This window comes from Lytechinus variegatus, chromosome 6 (genome assembly GCF_018143015.1).
Source record: "Lytechinus variegatus isolate NC3 chromosome 6, Lvar_3.0, whole genome shotgun sequence".
In the NCBI taxonomy this organism is placed as follows: Eukaryota; Metazoa; Echinodermata; class Echinoidea; order Temnopleuroida; family Toxopneustidae; genus Lytechinus; species Lytechinus variegatus.
Window position 1 is genome coordinate 34,937,234 of NC_054745.1, and position 12,848 is coordinate 34,950,081.

Consider the following 12,848-nt stretch of genomic DNA (forward strand, 5'->3'; position numbering starts at 1 on the left):
GTTCTACTGAGATTGAGATGATTTTCCATGTAAAAATGTACATCACTGTCTCGTCAAAACATGCAAAGCACGATATTTTGCTCATGCATTGGCATATTTACACAGACCTGTTAGCAACAGTCCAAACGCTAGAACTGTTATGGATACTTTATTATAATATAACAGTACCCAAAGGTACCGTGTGTGTATAATTCTGACCATTAGCCCTCTGTAACATTCATTATTTTTATATGATTCTCTGGGATCTATTCTCTTTACTTCATTTTCTATCATCCATCCGGAAAGTGACCAATTTATCATATGATTGACTTTTGATTAATCAGCTAGCAATATTCTTAGTACGTAGAATATATACTTGATTGTTTGCTTTCATTATGTGGTCTTTCAGTAGCCCTCATGCCCGTCTTACAAAGAGTTGCTATTGATCTGATCAATTTAAGTGTGGAAAGCCAGTTAAGTCAATATGTAAAATGCTTGTTCAAAAAATTTTGATGATGTATATTCATATATATTCATTGACTTCTTGACAATATGGTGTCTTCTCCTTTGTTTACAACTTTTGTAAATTTTCTGTTGAAAAAATTATGACACTGATGGATTTCCATAGAGTTAGATTGATTGGATCAATCGTAGCTCTTTGTAAGACGGGGCCCAGATCTCATGCATATAATTCTTATGTCCATTATCCCACACCAATCTCCAAGGTCTTTATTTTCTTTCATCCGCAGGTACTTAAACATTTACGTTGGTAGCCCCGACGTCGAAGAGAGTTTCAACATCACCAAGCCAACCTCTCCGCACGAGTGTCGTCTACGTGACATGACTTACTCTGCCCCCATCACTGTCGACATAGAGTACACACGAGGGCAGCAGAGGGTTATCAGAAATAACCTGCCAATCGGAAGGTATCGTTATTCAGTTAACCCTATCTAGGCAGGGGTATTTTGGGAGTTCCTATGGCCGGGGGGGGCCTCCCAGGCCCCCCCTAAGATCTCGGCCGTCGAGCGCGCGATCGCGCCGAAAATTGGCACGCGGGTTGCCTGGGGCATAATCTACAAGATTGTATAGAAATTTATTTCATGCAAATCGCTATTAAGTGATTATGCTAATTTTTGCGTAATTAGTATGCGAAATCATACTTTTTCCTCTAACTCCCTAAAACTAAGTTTTGGTATAGAAACTCTTTGTGGTGTCCTTAGCAAGTGTACATGAAAAAAATTGTGATATCAAATCATTTTCTTATGTATTATATTGTTTTTTGCAATTTCTTATGTATTTCTTTGTTTTTTGGACCTTTTGTTTTTCATTGTTTTTTCAATGAAATTTGTTGGGGACTCTTCTGTGATCATAAAAAGCATAAAATTAATACATATAGACTAGCAAAACTAAAAATAATCATACATTTATGAATTTTGGTTGGAAACACAATTTGCATTGACTTTGTACACGAAATCACATTTTTGAGCAATTTTCGGTCTGACATGCACTTACATAATGTTGCATAATTTCGGAACCACGTACCCGGGTGACGCAAAATTGGTCTCAAAAGTTGCGCAAGACTTGAAAGTAAAAAGTCAGCGAGCGGCGCGGTCAAAAAATTTCGCACGGCGAAAATATCGCGCGATTCGTTGAGGGGGGGCCTCCGAGGCCCCCCCCCCCGGCCTAGATAGGGTTAAATATAGAATTCTGTAATTCCCATCTAGGTATTTTCCAGGGGCTATTTCACCACTGTTGTAGCTCTGACTTTATTGTTAATTACCGTGGTAACAGGGATCAACCCCCAATCAAAATCAAGGTTGCCATAATTGTAACTCTTATTACTGATCATGCTGCAGAGGCCTAATTGGGTATTAACCTCAGGCAAAGTTGTCCAAACTCAACAAATATCTTCTTGACATCAGGGATTACTTCCACTTCCAAACACATTTCAATCTGTCTTGAAAATCAATTTTAATTGTTAATCCTGCAGGATGCCGATCATGCTGCGGAGCTCCAATTGCGTGCTGACCGGCAAGTCTCAGGCCGAGCTGGCCAAACTGAACGAGTGTCCTCTTGACCCCGGGGGCTACTTCATCGTCCGAGGGACAGAAAAGGTCATCCTGATACAAGAACAGCTCTCAAAGAATAGGATGATAGTGGAAGTGGATCGAAAAGGCATTGTTTCCTGCAATGTAACCAGGTAGGCTTGTGTGTGTGTGTTGGACATTGTGCTCAATGGCCCTGGTTTCACGAGAGATAATACAATTGAAATAAGGTGAAAATGATTGCATTTCAGTTTGAGCTGCTTTAAAACATTCTGGCAATCATCAAAATGATGGGCATTGGTATTTAGCCAATTAACAACACTGTAGCAAAATATTTTCACGCTATATTTCAATAAGCCAAGTCACTTTTCCAATTTATTACAACAGAATACGGATATGTATACCCTGAGACAGATGTGTTCTTTATACATTTGTTTTATTGGATAAACTATGCAATTTTGCATCAACATTAAAAAATCAGCATATTTCTGTTTGCAACTTCTCAGTTGTGGAATGTGCTGGAAATTTTATGATACAGTCTTTAGCCCGTATTCTGAAGTCAGGTTTAATTCAAACTCTGGTTTAAAGTTGTGGTTTAACTATGGTTAGCCAGTTGTGGCATAACTCTGTAACAGTAAAGGTTGAATGTATCGGCTCATTTTAGTCTAAAATAATTTGTAAGGATGAATAAACTGTATAAGGTAAGTGCTGAATGGGACATTTTAAAGATTATGATAACATTAAATTTAGATAGCTTTTGTTAAATTATAATGGTAAAAAAGGAAAATCAGTGGCCACTAAACTGTGGATGATTGGAATGTTTAAGTGACTCACGTGAATGACCCTTTACCATATAGCTGTAGATTGGCTTTAACAAGCTCAGATTATCAATAAACAAATTAACAAGGAATTTTTGAAATGTCAACTCAGATTAGTCACACGTTTTCAAGGTGACAATCATTGTTATTTTTAGACTGCAACCCATATACTATTCAGAGTTAAAAGCATGTATTTTTTTATTTGTATTAAATTAACAAGAAATATAGCATTGAAGACTGGATTGTTGTATGTTTGAGGTTGAAACCCCTCAATTATGGAATGATTCAGTGCTAAAATAGATTAACTTAAACATAAATTCCAGTTTTGGTAACGACCTCAAAATGACTTTTTACAGAATCTAATACAATGACCGATGAAGTGTCTGTTTGTATGAATGAAAAATATGTACCAAAGGATTCTGGAAGAAATTGTGTAATTGCTGAGAAATAAGCAAAATAAGCCCGGATTCGGTCACTTCCGTTGGGTCTTTATTCCAGCAATATTAATACACTGCCCCACGTGTGCCTATCTGTATTGGTGATCTTCAGTGTGAACATTTTTCAGCGTAGATTTCAAGATTTCACAAAGTTCAGTTTATGTAACTGTACCAGATCTAGATCCTCGATGATATACTGACAATTAAGCCTTGTTTTACAGACTTTCTCATGAAATCAGTGTTCACTGCAACTACTGGAATTTCTCTTTAATCATTTCCTTCTGCTTGTTTCTTTTTTTTTAGTTCTACACACGAGAGGAAAAGTCGAACTGTGGTTATCGTGAAGAAAGGCAGGCATTACCTGAAACACAATACTTTCACAGAGGTAGGAGTTCAGATACTTGAAAGTAATTACTATGTGTATTTTTGTTGTAATATAAATGCCAATCATTGTAACAATCTTGAAATAAGTTCAAACAAAATCCAATAAAATGACCATCCAAGTGTGAGGATGTACATGTATGGATAATGATATGTGCCAAATATTTTGAGTAGAAAATGTTTAATTTTAGAGAAAAAGACAAATTCTGGATGGCATTTCTTGCATGTGTGAGGTCTATTTAAGCAATGATCAAAGTGCATATTTTGCACTGTGTATTGCATTATATGGGTGCTTCATTGTCTAGTGGTTGAGACTCTTGTCTTTCAATCTGAGGGATATGGGTTTGTTTTACTTTTAAAGGGCAAGTCCACTTCAGAAAAATGTTGATTTGAATCAATAGATATTGATTTGAATCAATAGAGAAAAATCAGACAAGCACAATGCTGAAAATTTCATCAAAATCGGATGTAAAATAAGAAAGTTATGACATTTCAAAGTTTCGCTTATTTTCAACAAAATAGTTATATGAACGAGCCAGTTACATCCAAATGAGAGAGCCGATGATGTCACTCACTATTTCTTTTGTTTTTTATTGTTTGAATTATACAATATTTCAATTTTTACGAATTTGACGATTAGGACCTCCTTGCCTGAAGCACAAAATGTTAAAATAATGGAATTCCATGTGTTCAGTGAGGAATGAAACTTCATTTCACATGACAATGACGAGAAAATGAAACTATTTTATATTTCATATAATAAATTACAAAAGAAATAGTGAGTGAGTGATGTCCTCAACTCTCTCATTTGGATGTAACTGGCTCGTTCATATAACTATTTTGTTGAAAATAAGCGAAACTTTAAAATGCCATAACTTTCTTATTTTACATCCGATTTTGATGAAATTTTCAGTGTTATGCTTGTTGAATTTTTCTCTTTTTATTCAAATCGAGTTTTTGTTGGGGTAGACTTGTCCTTTAAATAGCAAGAATTTTACCCACTCGACACAGGTGAGGTCAATGGGTACCAGTAGGAAGTAATGATTAAAAAATATACACAAATATTTAAGTATTTCTGTGTGTATGTATATTTCTTGCAGGTCAGTTGTCTTTATGAATATTTTTTTCTTTGTTAATTTGTTCATTGTTTATTATTCTTGTATGTATGTTAATTTTTGGTTTGCAGGGCCCTGACGGGGCTACCCTGGGTAACTAAAACCAAATATATAAATAAACATTTGTTTATCATCTCATCTCACATTTAGGACATTCCTATTGTAGTGGTCTTCAAAGCATTGGGGATGGAAAGTGACCAAGAGATCGTCCAGACCATCGGGACGGAAGAATCTACGATGGTCAGTTTTGCCGCTAACCTGGAAGAATGCCATAGGTTACAAGTCTACACACAACTACAGGTTTGTAGAGAGTAAGAGAGAGAGATGGATGAAAAGATAGTATGAGAACGATATAGAACAGAGGAAAAGAGAGTGACGGAGAGTGACCTAGAGATTGTCCCGACTATCGGGACAGAAGAATCCACAAAGAAATTTTCCCTTTCAAGTTTCTTAAGTACATGGCGGAGGGGGTTTAGTGCAATGTTAGCCAACTATTATGAAAAAAAAACAGGAAGTGGAGATGGTTGTCTTTGTGTGTTGAACAGTGATGGATCCAATGACTGGGGTAATAAAAATTACATGTAAACCAGCAAAGGGCTAAGGATCGCAAAGTATGAAGCACTATATAATGAAAATCCATATTTTATTGTGTGAACTAGATATGAAATTAAATACTCCGAAAATTTGCTCTGCCCAATTGATCGTGGGCCTAGCAGCCGCTGTGCAGCGCCAGATCAATGAGGCCCTATCCCTTTATTAGTTGAACTCAAAATAAGGTAGCAGCAACTCCCATTTTTTAACATCATTCGGTCTGACAAGGCTGGGGTTTGAACCCCTGACCTGGCTGTGAGACGAACACTCTACCAACTGAGCCAACACACCAGCTTGTAAATATAACATTTGTTACATTGGCATTTTTATTCAGGGGTGTGAGAAATTTGATTTTTATCTGATTTCATACTTTTTTGTTTTGATTTTCAGCTTAATTTCAGCTTATTTTGGCTTTCCACTGTGCAGAAGTATGGGAGCTCTTTCTATTTCAGACTTTTTTAACACTCTTCAGCTTTTTTTTCGGATATTTTTATTTGTGACCACTCACACCCCTGATTATTAATGATTTCAAATAATAAGGGATATAAGTAAAGGGTTTGATTTTTCATTTGTTCTGTTTTTTTTTGTTTTTTTCTAGGCTCTGAAGTATATGGGAAGTAAGGTTCGTCAGAGGAGGATGTGGGGAGGAGGATCAAAGAAGACCAAAGTAGACGAAGCAAGAGAGTTATTAGCTACTACAATCCTTTCACATATACCTGTGAGTAACTCCTAGACTAAGGTATCTTGTCAGAAGTCTGATTGTGCAGGAATCGCTACAGTGTAAACCCACTTTATGTCTTTTGATAGTGGCTTTCATGCTTTCCTCCATGTTTTATGTTAAAGTGTGAGAATTGGTATTGAAATTCTGTTTGCGGGATTCCCACATGGAAGACAAGGCTCTTGACTTTTGACAATTTATCTAAAGGGGGCGATTCTATTAACATATATATGTCCGACCTCCTGTATGTGGGACCTTCATGAAATTTTTGTCTGTGATTTCTCGTTCTTTTGAGAGTCTGTAAAGTTATCAAAGGACCATGACTTGGGGGTCGGACATACAAAAACGTTGATCATTTTCTGGAACTGTCCAAAGCGCAGCGCACACTATGAGATGCGATTGCACTACAGTCCGATTGCATCTAAATCGCAGAGTGTGCGCCAACATGCTGCACGGGAGATACGATCTGTTGCAGATGAAGCAATGACCAAATATCAAGCAGTTGACATATAACATAGTATCTTCATGCAATTCTCCTGTGATTTGATCATTTCAGCCGTTCATATTTGATTGAGAAAATGGTGTCTAGACCAATAGGCCGGGTGTATAACATGGGTGTATAAGAGGAAGATCCAGCGAGTTGCAGAGCTGTTGCGATGTGTGCGCTGGCCTGCTATGTTAGTAGTAGTAGTAGTAGTAGTAGTAATAGAAGTAGAAGTAGTTGTATAAGCAGTAGTAGTAATAGTAGTAGTAGTAGTAGTAGTAGTAGTAGTAGTAGAAGTAGTAGTAGTAGTAGTAGTAGTAGTAGTAGTAGTAGTAATAGTTGTAGTAGTAGTAGTAGCAGTAGTAGTAGTAGTAGTAGTAGTAGTAGTAGTAGTAGTAGTAGTAGTAGTAGTAGTAGTAGTAGTAGTAGTAGTAGTAGTAATAGTAGTGGTATTGTTAATAGTTTAATTTTTATTATCGTTGTTTACTAAATTATAATTATTATTCCAACTGCTCAAATGTGTTTGATTCCCAGGTTGTCCAATTCAATTTCCGAGCAAAGAGCATATATCTTGCTTTGATGGTGAGGAGAGTGATAGAAGCACAGGGTGATGCCGTCAAGGTTGATGACAGAGATTACTATGGCAACAAGAGGTTAGAGTTGGCTGGTCAGGTAAGAGCAAACACCTTTCTTTTCTTATTAACTCATTGAGTGCTTCGTGCACGCTACGTATCCTACTATAACATGCCACACTCGTGCTCGCACGCCTACTATTGATTGCTTTGTGCTTGTATTGTTTCCTACCCTCGCCTGCTTCATGCATGACTGCGCACATTCGGAATTACAATCATTGTTACGCCGTTTTGCATTGTATTGCGCATCGCATGCACATCGTAACTAGCAATATTGTGTGCAGTGCGAACTCTGCTTTCTGACAGATCAACTTACTCCCGTGGTTTACATCAGACTTTTTCGAGTTTTCTACATTTTTTACAAGAGGGAAGAGACCTAGGTTTTTTGATCCATACAAAACACTCCACAAAATGGAACTACTTGATACAACTCATATTTTAGCGGTAAAGATAATAACCAATCCATATAATGAGGACACCATTATAAGGGGTATGAAATTTCCTAAAACTTTAATACACAATATTTTGTGGATAAACTAATTATTAGAGAGTTACAAGCAATTGTAATTATGACTATTGAAGGAGCGAATAGGACTTGTGATCCCAAAATCAATGTGGCACAGGGGATTAGCATCGGATTAGCACTGTGGCGTTGGGTTAGTAGTGTGCGTGGCATGTTAAGAGTTAAGGGATCATTAGTGTAAGAGTTGATGCTTTGGATATCCGATTAGATTTGCGAAAACTGAATTGCTATTTGATGTATAAACTTCAAACTTGGACGAAGGCTGCATGAAGGAATGACAGTGCTCTGATGAGATTTAAGCTCACAGAGGTAATTATATATCTTAAAATGTCATGTTTTCGCCATAAATGAGGAGCTATTTGTGGATTCAACTCCGAACATGGCCTTTGTATATTAGAATGATCTTGTCCTAGGCCCCATAACAGAAATATAGCAATTAATCGCTAAATAAAATGACCTATTTAGACAATTGTTACAGACTCATTTTGCTCTGTAGACAGACTAGGAACCAATCAGAATTGTTCTTTCATATAAACCATAGGTTAGCTAAGCATCTTGTTATTGGGCCCTGATTAGAATTTGGGGTCATAATGTCAAAGGTGAAGGGTGGGATATGTCATTTTAATACAGACATTTAGATGTATCGTTAGTGAGATAATAATCATTTTGGGGTTAAGTTCAAACTAGACTCATGAATTAACGTTTTAATGATCTGTGTAGCTTTTGGGGTCACAGGATTTAAGTTCAAAGGTATTACACCTTTTGAAATCTGTTTCATGTAGTAGTTTCATGAAAGTTTTTTTATAATCTTTGTTTTTCGTTTATCAGCTTATAGCACTTCTCTTTGAGGATCTCTTCAAGAAGTTCAACTCAGAACTCAAGAAGTACGCCGATCAGAACATTCCGCGTCCCCGGGCGGCTCAGTTTGATATCGTCAAGTACATGAGACAGGACCAGATAACCAATGGACTTGTCACAGCTATATCCACTGTGAGTTGCCAGGCACAAGAGATAGTGCAGAGTTCAATGCACTTTCTCTGTAGACTGTACCTAGTTTGTTGTACCATCCTATGTATCCCATAATATCGAAGAGTGCAATGCACTTTTACCGTAGATAGTACATAGTTTGCTGTAGGGTCCTTCCCCATGATAGTTAACCTATTGACTATTGAATTTTGTGATTTGCATAGGCTTCGTACAAGGATCATCAGGTTCCAATGGGTTTAGAGTTCAATGCACTTTCACCGTAGACAGTACGTAATTTGTTGATTGGTCCTTTCCAATGATAGTGAAAAGGTCAATGCACTCTCAACGTAGACAGTACATAGTCTGCTGGACTATCTTATAAAATTATACCTTGATAGTGCAGAGTTCGATGCACCTTCACCATGAACAATACATAGTTTGATGTATAATAAAATTCATGAAGGAAGAAAAGAATACATGTATGTTTTTTTCATTGTTTTATTTTGATATTCACTGATGTCTTGGAGCACATTACTTGTTAGAGTATACATGTATAATTGTTTTGTGTTATTGAGTGTCATGTATTCTTATTGTCATTTTCTTAATCATTCTTAATTGTTTAGTTATGGCTTATATTATTTTGACTTTAGTTGGCTAGTAATGGTCTTTTCTTTCTGTTTCGTCTTTTTGTCATAGAGTTGGTAGTTCAAATCCTAGCCATTTCATAATTTCCTTCTGTATGAAATTTATCTTATTGTGCTGCACTTGACCCAGGTGAGGTGAATGGGTACCTAGAGGATTAATTCCTTGAATGCACCGAGTCCTGGAAAGCAGCTCGAACTAAATTTGAATTATGATAATTGGGCATCTCTGGGTGGATTAAATCTTGATAAATAATGCAATACATATTTCTTTCATTATTATTATTATTGTTTTATTTTCATATAGGGTAATTGGTCAGTGAAGCGTTTTAAGATGGAGAGGGCTGGAGTGACGCAGGTTTTATCAAGACTCTCATACATCTCTTGCCTTGGTATGATGACCAGAATATCCAGTCAGGTGAGATAGATTACATTGATACTCTCAAGCACAGTGATAGCCAGCCCAGCCATCACCAATGTCATTATCATCACCATCATCATCATCATCATCACTATCATTGTCATCACCATCATCAGTTTCATCCTCAATATCATCATCATCATCATCAATTTCATCATCAATATCATCATCATTATCATCAACATCACCATCATCATTATCTTCATCGTCGTCAATTTCATTGTCATCGTCATCTATCTGGATACTATAGAACCAAATAACTGCATTATCACAATTTCCCGATAGTCCCTTTTTATTGATATTGCAAGACAGAGGAAATTCATGATGTTAATAATGATGGTGGTGATGATGATGATGATTAAAATTGGTACTGTTGGTGATTTGAATTTTATCATACAGAGTCTATAGAAGATGTTTTGTTATACTGTTATCAAATCTTGTGCAACAGGTCAAGCTGGATTTATGAAAACAACTCTTTATTTTGTTTTCTACAGTTTGAGAAGACCAGAAAAGTGAGTGGTCCCCGCTCCCTTCAACCGTCCCAGTGGGGTATGCTTTGCCCATCTGATACCCCTGAAGGAGAGGTAAGAGAAATGATCACCAGTTTCATATAATCATGAGAACATTTCATACCAGTCTTGATTATTACAGAGATGGCAACCAGAACGATTTTATCGTATTTAGTACGATAAAACAAGTAAAATACGACAGTACGATTTTGGCCATCAAAAATACGATTTCCCGACTTTCTGTCATAGTCCTGTTTTTGCCCCATGTATGTATGCGCCCGCCGGTGAGTGAGCAGTGAAGCCATATCATACATGTAATTTAAATATCTGAAAAGCCAAAATCAAGTAACTTTCAATTTACGATAAGCACAGTTTCAAATTGCCAAGTGCGTGTTTTTTTAGTACCATAAAAAGTGAGCTACGTCCGTCTTTTTTTTCCTGTAATACATGTACACGCGTGCTTCCAATAGCGGTAACAGTTTTTCCCTACTTCACCATGTGCAATTTCTAATGCACACATTTCCAGTCAGGATATCACAATTCTGTGATATAGTAATTTGAATTGCACAGGAGATGAATCCCTGTTCACAACACAGGATATGCGAGTCTTGTATCCTCACAGTTTGCTTGTCAAAACGGAGCCTTATTAATCCAAAGTCAATAGTTGTGAATTATAGCTTTTTAATTTCTTTCTTGATGAGGGGTAAATATCAGACAATAAATCATCAAACAAGGCTTCATCTGGAAAAAAAAATAGGTGGACGCCGTGCACGTGAGTGTGGTACTTGGATGCTGTTAGCTCGCCAGTTTGAGCTCATATTCTCTGCCAGAGCTCTGGGTGAGAATTCTATCAGTAATGGCCTAAGTGATGGTGATTTTCTCTTTCAGATAGAGTTTAGATTTCATGTTAATTTTTGAAAACTGTAAAAAAAAACTTCATGATTTCTTCATTGTGATGAATATTTAAGTTATTAATGAATACATTTTTACAGAATTTAGACTCTCCCAGAATGAAAGGCATTTTCTGTGAAGATCTGCATTTTCAAATAACTTGTGAAAAACTTAAGGTATGATGGTGGGCCCCAAGTCTGCGCACCTATTTCACAACATATTTTGGTTAATAGTGTTCCTTACATTATTAAGAGTAAGTGCACCAAATTTCTCATTAAAAAATGAAAGAAAATATAAGATTTTCTTGAAAAAAACCTCGGGCAGTCATTTTCAGATTGAAAAAAAATGGTACCCCATGTCTGCGCACTCATTCACTTTGATTCGGGGATTTTGACGACAAAGGGTGCATTTTGAGGCCGTCACATGAAATGCCCTGAATTCATTATTTTTCCACCATTTTGAGTCGGATTTTTTAATGAATACCTGCCTATGTATTGCATGTGTAAAGTTCGTGCCCGTTGCGTATCTTCTTTTTACTAGAATAGCGCAGATACGTGGGTGCGCAGACTTGGGAGACCTCGCAGACATGGGGGAACTGACCATACATGAACCAACAATACATGTACATTTAAAAATTTACATGTAGCCTGTGGCTATGTGCTGGAATTTGAATAGACTGAGTTAGATATTGATTTAATTTCTTCATTTCTTTAACATAATTTATATGCAATCCAAGTGCACCTCACAGTCACAATCATACACAAACACCCACACCCGTGATTCTAACCATGAAAAAAAAACCTTAAATTTTTTTTTTGTAAATTTATTATTTGATCTGAATTCTCTCTTTTTTATATGTTTATTTTATTCATTTATTTAGATTTTTTTTGGGGGGTTCATTGTTTGTGGTTCATTAAAGATGAAAAGTAAATAAGCCCATGTAAAGGGGATGTGGAGTGAGGGTGTCAAAACACACTTAAACATTTAAATCTGATTTCTTAGTTGTTTGAATAAGCCTATTACTTAGCATGCTATTTCTGTACTAATTGAAAATTGCAGGAGCTGCGCTTACTATAAACAAATTTGGAGTGTGGTTCACAGTTATATTCTTTTTTTTTAATTGCCCCTTGTTCCAGAAAATTGCCCCCCGGTTCCTGTAAAAAGCTCGCGAGCCGGGGGCAATTTAAAAAAAAAAATTGCCCCCGGCCTGCAGCTGCTTAATTTAAGGCTTGCACTGGTCATATTGAGTTTTGTGAAAATCTGATTTTTCACTAAAAAATATGATTTTTGAGGATATTCAGTCTGATTTTTTGTGTCAAGAGGTTGGCATCTCTGTTATTAGTGTTAAGAAAAACAAAAAATAATTTATGATTGTCCAAGATTCTGAAACTCCTTGAGTAACGAGCTCATCAATAGGCCATCTCTCAGTTCTGAAAAAAAATTGTTCTCATATCATATACGTCTTCATCTCGTCAAATTGAGATTATATTGGATCTCATTTATCATTACATGCTTATTTAACTTACTTTTTCTCAGCATTGTTTTCTTGCTCATATCTGATTTTTCAATGTTTTCCTCTCTCCCTTTTTATTTCATATCCTTCTCATTGAATTATTGTACTTTTCCTTTTGTATTCTTAGCCATCCCCCTCAAAATTTGTTCGCAATAAATCTGGAATGCAAAAAGATTGCCACGCA

The 12,848-nt window shown here is 36.5% G+C and overlaps 1 protein-coding gene across 1 annotated transcript in view; it reads left to right on the forward strand.

The window, feature by feature from the left end:
* The window catches only part of LOC121417403 (DNA-directed RNA polymerase III subunit RPC2-like), a 51,676-nt gene that overhangs the window by 17,563 nt on the left and 21,265 nt on the right, over positions 1 to 12,848 (forward strand). The window contains exons 4-12 of the mRNA XM_041611095.1: positions 729 to 905; positions 1,970 to 2,179; positions 3,583 to 3,664; positions 4,926 to 5,075; positions 5,965 to 6,084; positions 7,103 to 7,240; positions 8,552 to 8,713; positions 9,638 to 9,748; positions 10,246 to 10,335. Of these exons, the coding sequence (XP_041467029.1) occupies positions 729 to 905; positions 1,970 to 2,179; positions 3,583 to 3,664; positions 4,926 to 5,075; positions 5,965 to 6,084; positions 7,103 to 7,240; positions 8,552 to 8,713; positions 9,638 to 9,748; positions 10,246 to 10,335 (1,240 nt within the window). The remainder of the gene's footprint in view (positions 1 to 728; positions 906 to 1,969; positions 2,180 to 3,582; positions 3,665 to 4,925; positions 5,076 to 5,964; positions 6,085 to 7,102; positions 7,241 to 8,551; positions 8,714 to 9,637; positions 9,749 to 10,245; positions 10,336 to 12,848) is intronic.